The following is a 16734-nucleotide window of genomic DNA, read 5'->3' as shown; positions in this document are numbered from 1 at the left end:
TCAAGTTGGAAATGACCATCAGCAGCAGTCAAGGAGATGAGCAATGGATAGGGTAAAAATACAATCTATGCTCAAAAGCAATCTATGCATTAGGTCTTAAGCCCCAGCATATATTTTGATGTAAACATTAAATGCCTACTGTATTCATAGCATTCTGCAAGATTCTGAAAGAGAGGCGATATGAAGCTGAGAAAACCATTTCCGCTCCGGCCCCCAGTGGAGTTTAGGCTTCATAATGGAAAGCAGGCTGGACATCAATAAACAATACAGGATGATAAGAGAAGGGAAAGACTATATGTGTATGGAAATCTCTGGCCTAAAGGAGCTTTCAAGAACCAGGGCAAGAAAGACTGTTACCTCCGCACAACAGCTATGGTAAATGGTCACAGGACAGTAAATATGATGGTGCTGTCAACTCTGGAAACAATGGAGAATTACTGCAGCTCACAGGACTGAAAAGAGACAAGAAATATGAACACACCAGCACTTGGAAGATTTAGATAAGTTGAAAATATAGAACTGTGTAATAGTGATGATTAAATGAAGAGAGAAGAAAGAGAAGATGATGGATTGAAAGAGGTAAATGCATATGGTTCCGGGAAGGATTAAGTACCAGACCCCATGAGATTGTTAAAATCCCACAAAAATTATTGGAAGGGGATAGGCAAAATCATGAGAAAGGGCATACATTAACTAAAGGAAACAAAAGAAAATATAATTTGTAATAGGGAGAAGAAAGTAAATCAAAGGGAAATAGGCAATTGCTGTCTTTTCCCAACTATAATTCACTTACAAAGATCAGTGGAACGTGTATTTTAAGGAACCCTGCTATCTACCCAGATACCAAATGTCTTGACCTCACAAAGAGTCAGGCTTGCCCCCCAGGGCCCTCCCCAGCAGAGGAACAGAAATTAACCTTTTTAAAAATGACAGAGTACGAACATCCTGAATCTTAAATAGATGAGCTAAGACCCACCCACAGTCTCCGAATGGTAATTTTTTTCAGTCCTCTAACAAAGGAGGTTTCAAGTGTTCTTCTCAAAAATGCCCAGATCAAACAAATCGGAAACCGGTACAGAAGGCCTCTGCCAGCGCTCTGACATATTCTGCGTCTTTTGATCACATTGCTGCAGTCCCCAAGTCTCTCCATTGGAAACCGGTGAAATGCTATATCCATTTCAAAGAGCTTTTGCTTTTCTCCAAGGTCCTTATTGCCAAGCTGGAGTCCCGCTCTAATTTGCTATTTGCCTTATGCTCCCAGTCCCAAGTGCAAGATCACAGGTGGTGGGTTTATTGGTTTGCCCTGGCTTCACTTAGGGACTGCGGCCCCACAGCTCGCTGCTGGTATGCATGTCAGTGGCAGCGTCGTCTGCTTTAGGGTCCAGAGGGACCAGTCATCTTGCTTTCAGAAACCTCAACTGAAGGGAATAGGTTGAGAACCGCTTTTAATCATGTCTAAATGGCAAAGCACCCTGGGGCCCTATATAACAAATGGAGTTATTAGCACCCGAAACTGCCCTGCCTCTGAGAAAAAGCCCTTCGGAATCCCAGGGCATCACTAACAGGCCTACCTACGGCTTGTCTGCCATGACTGCCTACAGAGGAGACCTTGTGGGGTTGGGCCTGGGAAACAAACACCTCCCAAGAAAGGCAGCAAGGACACTGGGAGATTAGGCAGATTACAGCTTGAAAAAAACTGATCCTCCGGTGCCCACATCCGAATATTTAGAGGCCTGCCATGAAAGAACGTTTATGGGTTAAGTTCCACAGGGAGGAGGGTGAAAGACAGGGCGATGGAATCAAATACAAGCTGAAAGCACGGGGCTGCGAGGTCAGGGGAAAGGCTCCACCTTCAGGTTTCCAGACTTCCCAGAGGCCTAAGCTGAAGGTGTGTGTGTGTGTTAGGGAGCGTGGTGGTGGGGAGGGAGAAGAGGAGGAGGGTGGGGGGAGGAAGAGAGAGGTTCTATGGATAGAGGAGTTTGAGGAAGAAGGCCCTGTAACTGAAAGCAAACTTTCTACACTTAACATCAAGGGGTTGGGTAAATTCTGTACCTTTTTCAAGGTAAATTCCAGCTCTATATCTTTGCCCACTACAATAGCACTGCACAGGCCGAACCTGCTTCATGGGAGAATAAGTCAGCCCCTCCATCAGATGCCAGAGGGGCTATATACCCTTTGTCATTAACACTCCCAAGTGTGACACGAAGCCATGGCAGCCCTAGAGACTAGAAGCACTAGGTTTTCCAGTCTGAAATCAAAGCCAAATGCTCTCTGGGAAGTTCTGAGATTGCACCATGTGTTGTCTCCTCTAAGGCAGTAGCTCAGAAAACCCACAGCCTTTCTCCAATACTTAGCACTTGTTTCTTTGTGGCAAATAACTGCCTCAAACAAACTACAGTATACCTTTATCCTCAGGGTTTCAGGTCCTCAGGAACATCACACATCAGTGTCCAAAACGGTGCTCAGCCTGAAGGAGTTAAGATCTCCAAGGAATTGACACTGGATTCACCCTGAATAATCCAGAAGCATGATACCACAGAAACAGTATCAACAGCATCAGACATCCGACTGTAATCTTTGAGGAAAGTATTACACATCTTTGCTTTTAACTCTGTCACACTTTCCAGCAACAAATCCAGTTCTAACCAAAATCTGGGAGTAATGGCTACCCATGAATTCCTGGATATTATTGGAAAGCAGCTGCCTAGGATGAAAACAGTTCCTTTGATCATGCTATTTTGTCCAGAGCACTTCCTCTGGCTGCATTACAAAGTAACCAAAAAAGAGGAGTGGAAGTATACAGTTAGCCTTGGGCAAAACCACCTTGCCTTCATATAATTTAAGAGAAAAGAACTTGTCTCTGAGTTCAAAAAAGGAAAATCCAATTTGCCCAACTATCCCCACAATGTAGAAATGTCTCAGAAGATCTACATAAGTCGATGACAGGTTATTAGAGTTTTTAGGGTTTGGGCAAGATAAACATTAGGGGAATCTCCCCTTCCTGACTTGAAGGGCAAACCATCTGGGAGCTTGTAGGGAGGCCTAGCCCACAGCAGGAGTCAAACCCGCCATCCGCCTGCCCCTGAGGAAGCTCAGGCAAAGACTTTCCCTTCCCTCTTCCCCTACTCCTCCAGTTCCTGAACCTGCAACCTTCTCCCACTCTGCTTCAACACCAGAAACCATCAGATTAGCGGTTTCCCTGTTTCAAGTCAATGATCTCCAGAAGCAGAAGACAATCTCTCTCTCACCCAAGGCCCTCCACAGTCCATCCATCATCTCCAAACAATCCTCAAGCACCCCACATTTCTGTAACTACCAGACCATTCCAATTCCTGAAATACACCCAACATTTTCACTGGAGATTCTAATTAGCCCTGTTCTAACTACGACAGCCACATATTCTTGTGCAAAAGGGCACTGGCCAAGGGGACAGAGGCTGAATGGGAGCTGAAATGCAGTCACCATTCAGCTTGCCAAGCCACGTGCCCTGACAAGAGGCTGCCTGCAAGAAGGGGATTCCATCTCTAATTTGCACAAGAGAACCACATGAGCTAACAGAGGCCCCAGCCCCAACATATAAGCCTTGAGTACTTGACTGGACTCCCCTTGTAGTTACAAGAATGGTTTTTAATATTCCTTACTATATACCAACTAAAGGCTCCAAGGAGATGCTTGCTTTCCCAGTCATTCCATACATATAGTTATGGCCTCACTGGGATTCCCCAGGTGATTTTTATTCCTATACCCATATTGTGGATCTCTGAGAACTTTAAGGTAAGCAGAGAGCAGAGTTCTGGGGAATTCTTTAAGTAGAAAGGCAAACACTCTGAATCCTCCTGTATAGAGACTGCTAAAGCAACATCCCAAGTTCTCCTTCAGTACTCCATTCACCCCCAGGCCCTTGGTCAACTGGGGCTTAGCAAAACAAAGCTGAGAACTCCTTCCTGCAGATGAGTTTTCATCTAGCATGATCTTCTCTTATAAATGCAAATTACTTTCATGTTTTGTAAATGCAAGCCACCAACGCAAGAATACTCAAATCCAAACATGCCATTCCCTAGTTTAAAATTCCTCACACAAAAATCTAAAAATCTAAAAGTATGGCACATGTTTTCAGCATGTGGCCCCTGTTCTAACTCCCAAGACCATTTCTTACTACTCCCTAGCATTAACTACCCTCTATTCCAGTCATACAAAATACTCCAAGTCTCTCTCTTTAAAAGTATCCTGAGATATTCACAGGACATGCGTGATCTGGCCCTGCCTACATCATACCATTAATGCACTATCCACAGTGGCCATCCATTCCTTCTTCCCAAATTCACCCAACTCGTCATTACTGCTGTCTCAGTCAGAAACTGTCTTCTCCCCACATTTTACCTAGCTCAGTCCTAGTCACCCCTGAGGCTTTACATGTCACTTCCTCCGAGAAGCCTTCCCAGATTATACATTCTTATAAACTCTAAATTTTTCACAACACTTCACATAAATGAAATTACTCGTGTATTTCCCCTACTAGGTTCTAAAGTTCCATGAGGATGATTCCACGAACGTTTATTCCCTGCTGCATCCCCAGCACAGTATCTGGTGCAAAGTAGATACCCAGTAAATACTTATCAATGATGACAAACTCAAACCCATTCATTTTAATTTCTAAACCTATCCTGTCCATTACAGAAGTCACCACCAACAGGAGGCTGTTGAGCTCCAGAAATACACTGGAACAAACTGAAATGTGTTCCAAATATAAAACATACACCAGAATTTCAAAGACTTAGTAAAACTCAAATTAAGTAAAACATCTCATTAACTTTTTACACTCACTAAATGCTGAAATGAGGGGCACCTGGGTGGCTCAGTTGGTTGAGCATCTAATTCTTGATTTCGGTTTAGGTCGTGATCTCAGGGTTATGAGATCGAGCCCACTTCAGGCTCCGTGCTCAGTGGGGAGTTAGCTTGAGATTCTCTCCCTCTCCCTCTCCCCCTCTCCCTGCCTATGCTGGTGCACACACGGGCACACTCACCCTCTAAAATAAATAAATCTTTTTTTTTAAATGTTGAAATGATACTGTTTGGGATATATTAGGTAAAATAAAATGTATTAAAATCGATGTTTGTAATATAACTACTAGGCAATTTTCAATAACAAATATAGCTCATATTTATGGCTTGCATTATAGATCTATGGAGCATTGCTGGGTTAGGAGTGCCCTTTCTTCCATCCACCAACTACTCATCAATGAACACTCAAGAGGTACGCTAGTTGCTCCTAGGGAGACTTCCCTGAGTGCCCACTGTAACTGGGTTCTTCATGGCACCCTCCACCATTGTGCTCAAAGTACATTATGTTAACTTAGTTCTTATGTGACTGCTTCATTAAAATCTTTCAAAGGAATTTAAGAAATAAGAAAAATCATGACTCCCTTCACCTAAGCCATATAGTATAGACTCTTGCAGCTGAGCCTTACTTCAAACTTTCTTAAAATGGAGTAAGATCTCAGAAGTGAACAGAAGTTAAAAATAAAATGGGCAACCTACCTTGGTAAAGAACAAGGAAGTCCATAAACAGGATCCTGCCTAAACTAGGGAATATATTCCAACAATTTCCCATTATCTACTAGGCTAGGGGAAAAATCCATCCATCACCCCTTGGGGAGTTCCAAAGGGTCCTGGAAAAACTAAAAATTCTCAGCAGTAGTTCCTACTCCTTCTGAAAACCTGCTATTCACCCTACCTAAGTGACAGCACCCCCATCCTCCCTAAAAACTGCTTGAAATTCAGCTACATAGTCTACATTAACATAATGCTTTGGCCAATGATGCAGGCACAAAAATTAACGTTCAAGAATTTCAAAGTTGTGGTTGCTGTGGGAACCTTAATTCCAACTGCATGGCACAGATGCGAATCGTGGAGTACTCCCAATACTGATAAAATTGGAGATGTCTATTTACTCTGTGCAATGAGGCACAGCTACAGTTACTGAGAGAACCTTATTTTGGCATTTCTAGGCTTTCATGCATTTAAATTCTCAACCTTACCACAATACCATTTGCCGCATTAAACTGCCTCCTCGTGGGGGGGCGGGGGGGGGGGGTTGAACTGATTGGCCAGACATTCAAAGAACTCATCCTGTGTATGTTTCTTATGCACAATCTGATTCAAAAGACAATCATGATATTTTTATTTTACTCTTATGGGCTGTCTGTAAACTCTCATGCAAATGAAGACAGGGCATGAATTTCAACTTGTAAATGCACCAAGACGTGTACGTGCAAAACATCAGAAAAGCAAATTTCCTGTCTTTAGAACTACAAAAGGGATAAATTAAAGCACAGAGCACTAATGTCAACCACGCCGTGCTTAATTTCTGAAAACTAGCCAAACACCTGCGTGTGACACCGGCTCTCACAGTGGACTCAGTTCTATAACCAGTTCCACACTGTAATGATCAGAGGATAAAAAATAAGAGTTGGAAAGTGGTCTTTGTAAAAACAAGATAGAACCAAACAAACAAATTCAAGAAAAACTTCAATCCCTATCTCCAACCTCTCATAACAATGGAAAGAAAAGGCCCAGAAAATGTAAAACAAAACTGCCTGCAAACTACAACTCCCATAGTTTTCATCCTAAGCATTTCTCAAAATTTATATACCCCAGTCATACACACTGGTTAGGCAAGCACCTTTGCTGCCAAAAGATCCAACAACTAGCTCAAAAACAGTGTACCTAATAATTACAGTTACCACTTGCAACAGATTAAACAAGTGACCCCAGAGAATATGTATACCAAGATTCATTTCTTCCTTGAACAAAACATATGGAACCGGCTGGCCTTATAAAACGACCAGGCCTTATTAATCATGCATGTGAGATACAGATACTTCTCCTCTCCTTATTCTCAGAGAAGTAAAATCTTGTTAATAAATAAAACTTAACCACCACTGCCCACCCATCCCAACCCTAACTCCTTTCAAACCCCTTAGGGAGGAATGCCAGCAATGCCCGCCCAAAACAAAGCAGAGCAGACACCTGCCCAACAATAGCTAGGATGCAGACATTAGGAAACAATACTCTGGAGATTTAAAATATTGTCTTTTAGCATTCTCACACATATGTACCATGTTTAAGTATTCTCCAGCATCTTCCCTTTGGTTTTTGAAAAGAGGCTCTACTGCCTCTCTATTCTCACCTGCGTGTTCTCCCCTTCCAGCCTCGGTGGTCGGATACTGGACAGGTGGATGGTCTTGTAGTCACCAGAGTTCAGTTTCACGACAATGGCATCTGCATTCAGCACCTGCATCACCTGTGGGCAAAAGGCAAAAACGCTTACACCTGCCATCTCAAATGGCCCAGATCTCACAACACACATGGTAAGGAGCAAGGCCCACCATAGTCATAGGGAGAAAAGTCAATAGCCATTTGGGGGTAGATCCAAAATCATCCTTCACAGTGCAACGATGCTGGAGAAAACAATGCTATAATTATCAGTCCCCAAAGACCTTATTATGATTTCTCAATGAGGCAGAATCTGTATCATTCACAAAAATTATCTTTTTTATCTTTTGCCCTGACCAAAATTTGCAGTTAACTACAAAGCTTACTGGAAATCTAGTCTCTGTGTTATTCAAGGCATTCCCTGAAACAGGTTCTAAACTAAAATCAAATCTGTATCTCAATGTGCATCTAGGAAAAGAGGCAAGGGCTGGATTAGAAGATATCAGCACTAGACAAGAACCAAAATAGGATGCTCCAAAAGAGAGCAGAAAAATCAAAGACAAGTGAAGGGCAAAAAGAATTGTCATCACAGTGTGGGAAAGGAGAGGCTCAGCTGTTAATCTCAGGGCAGAAACATTAAATTGCTAAGATAACTACTTCAACTACTCAGAGAGCCAACTTTTCAGAGCACTACTACGGCAACTTTGTTTTAAACCCCCATACCGGTAACATCGGAGCCCACTCTCAGCTAAAGAAGATTAACTACCACTCTTGGGTAACCTACAAGGATATCTATTCAAAGGGCAAAAGCACAAATATTCCTCTGTGGAGGTTATCAGAACATTCCACCAATGTGGAATGAAATTGCACTGAAACCAGCCTAGGACATCAGGGTTATAACTAGAACCCATAATTCAGCTAGCAGTCTACAATTCATTCGATTATATTCAGAGCCTGTTGTTACAAGGCTGGGTTTTTTGGTTTTTGGTGTTTTGTTTTTTTTTTTTAAACAAGTAATACTTTTCTACAAGGTCGCTATTGACTACAAATCACTGTCACCATCCACTTTGTCTGCAGAATCAAAACGAACTCTTCCAGGCTTCAATCAGGCCCCATCAGGAGCCAACAGGCAGCTGAACAAACTACAGGGTCAGCTGCCACAGTGAGGGCAGACTCGCAAAATTTCCCTTCTCTTTCATGTGAGAAACAAAAGGAGCTAGACTCTCCTTTGCTATGGTGGATATCACACTGATAAGTAGCCTAAAAGAGCCCTCACTAACTATTCTCTGGAAGGCTTCACAACTTTTAAAACAGAATACACCCATTTACTTGCAGACTCTTACAAAAATGGCTATTCTCTACCTTTTCCAAAGAATCAGCCAACCACACACCAAAAAGAGTAAAGACCGATTGAAGGGATAATGTGAAGGAAGAGCAAAAACCAAAAGCAAGTGAAAAATTATACAGGACAGGAAATAGCAGGAAAAAAGTGCCATCACACAGAATGAATGAAAACAGAAAGAGGACAGTTGGAATCAAGCTGTAATCCATGGAAGGCTGACTATATGCCTGGCAGATGGGAAGACATCCCTGGGTTTTACCACCACAAGTAATGGGAAGCAAGTGTAGGGAAAAACAGGCCAGTGACCAGAAGAGTAATGAAAGGTCTGAGAGGGGCACCTGGGTGGCTCAGTTGTTAAGCGTCTGCCTTCAGCTCAGGTCATGATCCCAGGATCCTGGGATCGAGTCCCGCATCAGGCTCCCTGCCCTGCAGGAAGCCTGCTTCTCCCTCTCCCACTCCCCGTCCTCTCTCTCTCTCTCTCTGTCAAATAAATAAAGTCTTTAAAAATAAATAAACAAATAAATAAAAAAGAAAGGTCTGAGAAAGAACAGTGTAGAAGAGGAGAACGGGTATTTTTAATTTTCAAATATGTAAGATTAACCTGCAAACCTCAACATGGCAAAAGTCTCAAATAGCCACTGCCACTCTGCTTTAACCTTTTTGACAGATCTGAGAATCGCAAAAGCTAAACACTAAAACCCAGACAGCCAGAACCCAAAATTCACCTAGCCAGAAAAAATGAGTGAAGTCCAAGGGCAATCAAAAGCATGATCTGTGGTCACATGAGGACAACAAGGTCAGGGCTGGTTACCTGGGTATGGGTGGTAAGAAAGTCTACTGGACCCTCCAAAGCAAAGAATAATCACACAGAACTTAAAAACAGTCCAGAAGGTATAACCAAAACTACAGATTCACCAACTGAAAGAAAAAGAGTACATCTTGTTCCCATTACCATCTAGACACATTAATGCCAAGCAAAAATGCCCATCACAATGGAATCTTCCTCCCACTCCCTAAAGATACCAACAGTGGTTTAGACAACTGAACAAAAGAGAAAGACCAGAGCTAATAATTTCTCTATCCTTCAAAATTCCACATTTGGGTAAAAAGAGAAGTATCATAAAATGGATGACAAAACTTTCGTGGGGTGAAGTATCCATGATATGGGCTATTCTGCTACCCTATCTTCAAACCAAGGAGAAGAAAAATTCCACAAAGCCACACCAAACGAAACAGCTACTACAGTAAATCAATACTGCTCTTCCCTTAAAGTACAAGACCATCATCTCGAATGCACACACCTCCCAGTATTTCCAAAATCTCAATGATGGACAGAGCTATGCATTCCTCTCACATCAAAACTAACTATTATTAAATTATCAAGTGCCAAAAACACAGAGAAATTCCCATAATCAAGACATGAGAAATACCTAGACATTCTCCACTCCCTCGTCACGCTCAGAGAAGAATAAAACCAGGGAAAGCATCGTAGTGCTCACACCTTCACCCCCTGATTATAGAATGCAAAGATCTGAGCATACCCCTGTGACAAGTTACTGGCATTCATCACCCCTTAGAATGTGTTAGCAGCGGCAGCAAAATGGATTCTTGGAGCTGTAAATTTCAGGCCTCACCAGCAGACTCTCTGCTCGGCATCTCCCTGATTAGAAACCTCCTCTTCAGGAACTGCACACTCTGATGCTGGCAACCTAACGAGGCTCAGCTTTCTGAGGAAGTGGTGTATGGTGAGTGCGTGTGTCTGTGTGTGTGTGTGTGTGTGTGTGTCAATGTGTATATGTAAGTGGGGTTTATGACTTTTTATTCCTCTTTAAATTGTGTCATTACTGTCCAGAGAACAAGCAGCTCCTGAGCAGAGGCACAGAAGAAGTAATAAAATAGTGGTCATAGTCACGTACTGTACAATAAGTAAAATGCAGAGTGGATTACTGTTCAAAGCCTGCTCTCACCACCGTTGCAGACCACATTTATAACCGAGATATTTCTTACGGTGCTTTCACCAGGATAAGTCTATGTATGCCCACGTCACCCACTCTCTCCACATGCTAACGGATCTCTAATCACTCCACCCCTATACACACCTATCATACCACATACTCCTGGGGATAACCTAAGGGACAGGGGCTTATGCACAGCAAAAGTCACTAGCTGGACTCACAATACAAGCCCTAAATCCAATTTCTCCATTTCTTGAAGCCCAACTGTAAAAGGAAAAATGAGTGGCTTAATGATGATGAGTGTAGGCTAAGGGCTGCCACAAGTCAAGAGAACTACAGAGTTCTGTCAGGGGCAAGGGACATCCATTCCCATTTCTGGCCTGCTGCCACACTCCCCATCTGCAGAGCCTGTCCAGAGTGCTCACTGGGAGGCCAAAGGCTGCTACCGTTCAGCTTCCTAAACCCCTGCAGCATATATATAATGAGCAATAAGAGCCAACAACAGTTTCCTGAACTACAGAAATCCTCAGAATAGCTCCCCAGATGCAACTACCAATACTCCCAAAGCTGCCCAAATTATCAGTGCTGGACAAAAATAAAAGGACCATCAGCGCACACAGGGCTTCTCTGGGTGCCAGCAAGGAGTGCCTTTGATGGGGCCACTGGGAACGGGACACCAAATTCCCTTATTACTGTCTGAAATCATGACACCCAGCTGCTTCTCCTACGCCCTAAGGCTGTATGCTAGGTCTCTTCTCCCCCAAGCTAACTGTGGAAACACTACTGAAGCAGCACCGGAAGTGGGTAAAAAGGGAGTACGCCATAACTGTTAAAGCCAGGGCCTAGAGCCACCTCCCCACCCAGATGCCTGAGCCACTCCCAGAAGGGTACAGCAGCCACCCTGTACCCTTGACAAAAGACTAAGCCCAACAATGTCTTGATGCAAATAATTCCAGGCACCTAAACATGAGCAAGCAGACTAGTCGATAAGAAGTACTTGAAAGGAAACCAGGCATCGGACAAATCCCAACAGATGGGGCACCCTACAACATACCCAACCAGCACTCTGCAAAACTGTCATGGTCATCAAAAGCAAAGAAAGTCCAAGAGACTATCACATCCAAAAGGAGCCTAACAAGACATGACAACTAAATTTAGTATGCTATGGTGGATGAGATTCTGGAACAGAAAAGCAGACTAGAGAAAAACTAAGGAAATCTGACTAAAGTATGGACTTCAATTGATGGTAACATATCAATATTGGTACACTAATTATAATAAATGTACCACACTTGTGTCACATTATAGAAAAAACTAGGAGGAGGGCAGTGGTAATGTGGGAACTCTGTACCATCTGCTCAATTTTTCTGTGAATCTAGAAGTGTTTTAAAAAATAAAATCTCAATTGAAGAAAACAAGTAAATATTTTTTACAAATCTCTTCTAATTCAACTTTATTTTCTTATCAGCAAATCAGTTTACTAACTTAAGCTACAAACCAAGTCTCGATCTCATTTTGGTGCAGAGGCCACCTTCCTAACCAAACCATCCCCAGAACTTCCTCTTCACCTGAAAGTCCTATGGCAGAAGTCCAGGAAATAGCTAGTATTTTTTATTTTGTTCTCTCCACATTACCAAATGCAAATATAACAGAAAGTCTAGATAATACCAAAAATATTAAAAGGTGGCTTTGCTTAAAAACCATCTCAAAGAAGCATGACAATGAACTCCATTCAGAGCACAGCAAAAAAAAAAAAAAAAGATCAGGGCCAAACCAAGTCAGTCTCAGAATCTACTGCATGCATCAATGAATAGCTTTAACCTGACCTCCAAAACTGCACATGGCCACCTAGTCCAGACAGCTGACTACTTAGGGTAATCTTCCAGACAGAGCCCTAGATGGTAAGCTCCTTAAAAGCAGGAACGACTTCTCATTCTTCTACGTCTTCTCAAAGCAGAGGGGTCTACTTGTTTAAGCAATCATTTGGTACAGAGAACCAAGCAAGAGGCCTCTAACCAGGCAGGGCATTGAGAAGACTCCACCTCCTGAAAACATGCTGTCACTGCCCAGCCCTCCCACCACCCCTGAGCATTATTCAGGTCTGTAAAATCTGCAAGGCCCAAGAATCCAGCAGCAGCGACAGGGAAGCCAAGCCACATGCTCAGGGGACCATATGGCTACAAACAGCACAGATCAGCTAAAACGCCACAGGGAAGGCAGGCAGGAAACTGGCAAGCCAGGACAGGCACAAAAGTCTCAAGCAGGCTCAGCTAATCGCTGTGAAGTGAACATGCTTCTCCGCTAACCTGGAGAGACAAGGAGAGCCCTCCCTTGCATATCCTTCCTTAAGAAGTGAAACTGTTTAAGCAGAGGATGGAAAACATTCTTTCAGCAGGCTACATGTATCAAGACAATACTTCATTGATTTCAAGTTCCTCCGAAGTGAGACTCTTGGCCAACACATCTCATCTATAGCATCAGTTCCAGAAATCACCTATAGAGCCCAAGAGGCACCCAGTTCAAGAGTTCACAGGTTATCTTTTGGAGGCTTTTCCAGCTATTTAGCTGTTCCCTGTACAATTAGTTTCTAGGAGACTGGGCAGGTGACTGCTAAAGACAGAACCATTATTTGTTCCGGCCTTACAGTCATATGAGCCTCAGAGCAGAATCCTTCAGCAAAAAACTCATAGGACTGTCAGACTAGGTTTGTGAAGTCCCAGGGTACCTTAGGACCCTTTTAGGTTTCCTTGAAGAAGTAGCATTGTATTAACAGACATTTTAAATCAGGTAAAAGGACTACAAAGTGGCAGTTGGGTTCTAGGTTATGAAAAGAAATGCAGATCGTTTTTCTCCTTTTGGATATAATGTGGATATCCCGTGCTCTTTAACAGGGGATAGCAAACTATGACCCAAGGGCCATCTAGCCCACTGTCTACAGTTGTGAATAAAGTTTTACTGGAACACAACCACACCAAGTCATTTACATAATATCTATAGCCTGTTTTCTTGCTACGGTAGCAGAGTCAAGTAGTTGCAACAGAGACTACACGGCCCACAAAACATAACATATTTACTATATAGTCCTTTAAGAAAAAGTTGGCTACCTCTGTTCTACAACATATCAGAAGATGAACACACATAGGGCTATACATGGTTAACATTCCTAGAAAGCTATTTGGCAAATGTGCTCTAAAACATTCCTGTGGAAATAAATGCCATTTACATAGAAATTTATTCCATTTTCTAAATAATGGAAAAATTATACACTATATGAATATCGACCTATTGGGGATTGGTTACATAAATTATGCAGTCCTACAATGGTACATTATGAACAAATTAAAGCAAGCTCAAACCTTTACTTTGGCACCCTCCTAAATACCTTTAAACAAAAATAAAGGGATTTGGGGTTGGGGGTAAATCCAATAAGATAAAGATAATGGGAGAGAAGAATATAGCAACAAAACATTGGAAGCTAGAAAGCAGAAAGATGAGTAGTAACAGACTCCACAGAAGCTGAATCCTGGCTAGTGATAAGAAGACATAATAGCCAATCTGATTTATACTGCAAAATTCCTCCACCTGCCAAGACAAAGAAATTGTCAAATCAGGAATCTCAAGTGGAGATGAAAATGGGACCAAAACCTACAACTGGATTTCAAGATCTATACCATAAATCCCGTATACAGGTTCACTGCTTTTAACCCAGTGTTCAAGACCTCATTCTTAAATAAGAGAGAGAAGCAAAGATCACCAGGTATCTAAGGAAAGCCTCTCATACAAAAAAAAGGGGGGGGGGGGCAAAATAACCAAAGAGAATTAAAAACAACTTGGAAAATACATACTATGCAAGTAAAGAAATTTTTCAAAAAATTAATTCCTCAGAAAGCTAATAGGTATTTTATCTCTGAAAAAAGTGGTATTACTATTAAAAAAAATAACAAGAGAAAATAGACAACAGAATGGAATAAAAAGCCCAGAAATAAACTCATGCCATATGGTCAATTAATTTACAACAAGAGAAAGAAAGAATATACAATGGAGAAAAGGCAGTCTCTTCAGTAAATGGTGCTGGGAAAAGCTACATGCAAAAGAATGAAACTGAACCACTTTCTTACACCAGACACAAAAATAAACTCAAAATGGATTAAAGACCTAAATATAAGACCTAAAACCATAAAACTTCTAAAGATTTTATTTATTTATTTATTTGAGAGAGCGAGAATGAGAGAGAGAGAGAGAGAGAGAGAGAGAGAGAGAGAGAGAGAGAGAGCACGGGAGAGGGGGAAGGGTCAGAGGGAGAAGCAGACTCCCTGCCGAGCAGGGAGCCCCATGCAGGACTTGATCCAGGGACTCCAGGATCATGACCTGAGCTGAAGGCAGTCGCTTAACCAACTGAGCCACCCAGGCGCCCCCTAAAACCATAAAACTTCTAAAAGAAAACATAGGCAGTAATCTCTTGGACGTCGACCTTAGCAATATTTTTCTCTGGATCTGTCTCCTCAGGCAAAGGAAACAAAAAGCAAAACATAAACTATTGGGACGACATCAAGCTATAAAGCTTTTGCACAGCAAAGGAAATCATCAAAAATGAAAAGGTAACCTACTGAACAGAAAATATTTGCAAATGAAATATCTGTTGATAAGGGGTTAACATCCAAAATGTATAAAGAACTCAACAGAACATCAAAAAACAATCCAATTTAAAAATGGACAGAGGACTTAAACAGGCATTTCTCCAAAGAAGACATACAGATGGCCAACAGACGCATGAAAAGATGCTCAAACTCACTCATCACCAGGAAAATGCAAATCAAAACCACAATGAGATATCACCTCACACCTGTCAGAATGGCTAGCGTCAAAAAGACAAGAAATAAGAAGGTTGGTGAGGATGCAGAGGAAAGGGAACCCTCATGCATTACTAGTGGAAATATAAACTGGTGCAGCCACTGCAGAAAACAGGTTAGAGGTTGCTTAAAAAATAAATGAATAAATAAAAAAACAGAAATACCATACAACCCAGTAATTACACCTCTGAGTATATTCAAAGAAAACAAAAACACTAATCTGAAAAGATATGTGCACCCCTATGTTTATTGCAGCTTTTTAATAGCCAAGATATGGAAGCAACCTAACCACTGATAGACGAATGTATAAAGAAGATGTGATGTGTGTACACACACACACACACACACACACACACACACACACACACAGGAGTAGTACTCCACCTTAAAGAGTGAAATCATGCCGGGGTGCCTGGGAGCCTCAGTCGTTAAGAGTGAAATCATGCCATTCACAACAACATGGATGAGCCTAGGGGATATCATGCTAAGTGAAATAACTCAGAAAAAGACAAATGCCACAGGATTTCACTTACACATGGAATCTTAAAAAACAAAAAAACAAAAAAACACAACAGGTGAACAAATAAAATAGAAAGACTCATAAATACAGAGAACAAGTTGGTGATTGCCAGAGGGGTGGGGGGATGAGGGCAAAATAGGTGAAGAGGTTATAAAATAAATAACGAAGATGAAAAGTACAGAATAGGAAATATAGTCAATGACAGTGTAATAACTTCGTATGATGATGGATGGTAACTACTCTTATGGTAAGCTCTGTATAACATACAGAATCATCGAATCACTATGTTATACACCTGAAACTAATGTAATACTATATGCCAACTACATTTTAATAAAAATAAAAGAACCATTCAGAGAACAACAACAACAAAAAAAAACAAGCTCTTAAAATACAGTATCATAAATGAAATATTCAGTAGCAGGGCCAAAAGGTAAATATAAAAAAAATTTAGAAAGAACAAGAGACAAAGATGAAAAATAGGAGGAAAAAATTAGAAGACCAGTCAACAAAGTCAAACATCTGCTAGAAAACAGCAGAGAAACTTGTTGGAAATCGACAACAAAAAATAGCTGAAGCTCTCAAAGAACTAACATGGATAAACACAGAGTACCACTGTGAAATTTCAGGATAAAAAAGAATATGTGAAGACTTCACAGAAAGAAAAAAATCATATAAGGATGAGGAATCAAAATGGTATCAGACCTCTTAAAAAGAAAAAAAAAAAAACAGAAAAGAGAAAAAATCTCCAATAGTTAAATGACAGTGGAGCAATGCCTTCACAATTATGAAGGAAAATAATTTCTAACATAAAATTCTATATCCAGCTACACTAACGATCGAGTGTAATTA

At 41.5% G+C, this 16734-nt stretch overlaps 1 protein-coding gene across 1 annotated transcript in view; it reads right to left on the bottom strand.

Moving 5' to 3' along the window:
• The window catches only part of SND1 (staphylococcal nuclease and tudor domain containing 1), a 410452-nt gene that overhangs the window by 342649 nt on the left and 51069 nt on the right, over window positions 1-16734 (bottom strand). Inside the window, exon 10 of the mRNA XM_027574982.1 lies at window positions 7190-7303. Within this exon, the coding sequence (XP_027430783.1) occupies window positions 7190-7303 (114 nt within the window). The remainder of the gene's footprint in view (window positions 1-7189; window positions 7304-16734) is intronic.

The sequence above is a fragment of the Zalophus californianus genome, chromosome 12 (assembly GCF_009762305.2).
Source record: "Zalophus californianus isolate mZalCal1 chromosome 12, mZalCal1.pri.v2, whole genome shotgun sequence".
Taxonomy (NCBI): Eukaryota; Metazoa; Chordata; class Mammalia; order Carnivora; family Otariidae; genus Zalophus; species Zalophus californianus.
The sequence above is the reverse complement of the archived record's forward strand: the minus strand, read 5'-3'. Positions and strand labels throughout refer to the sequence as shown.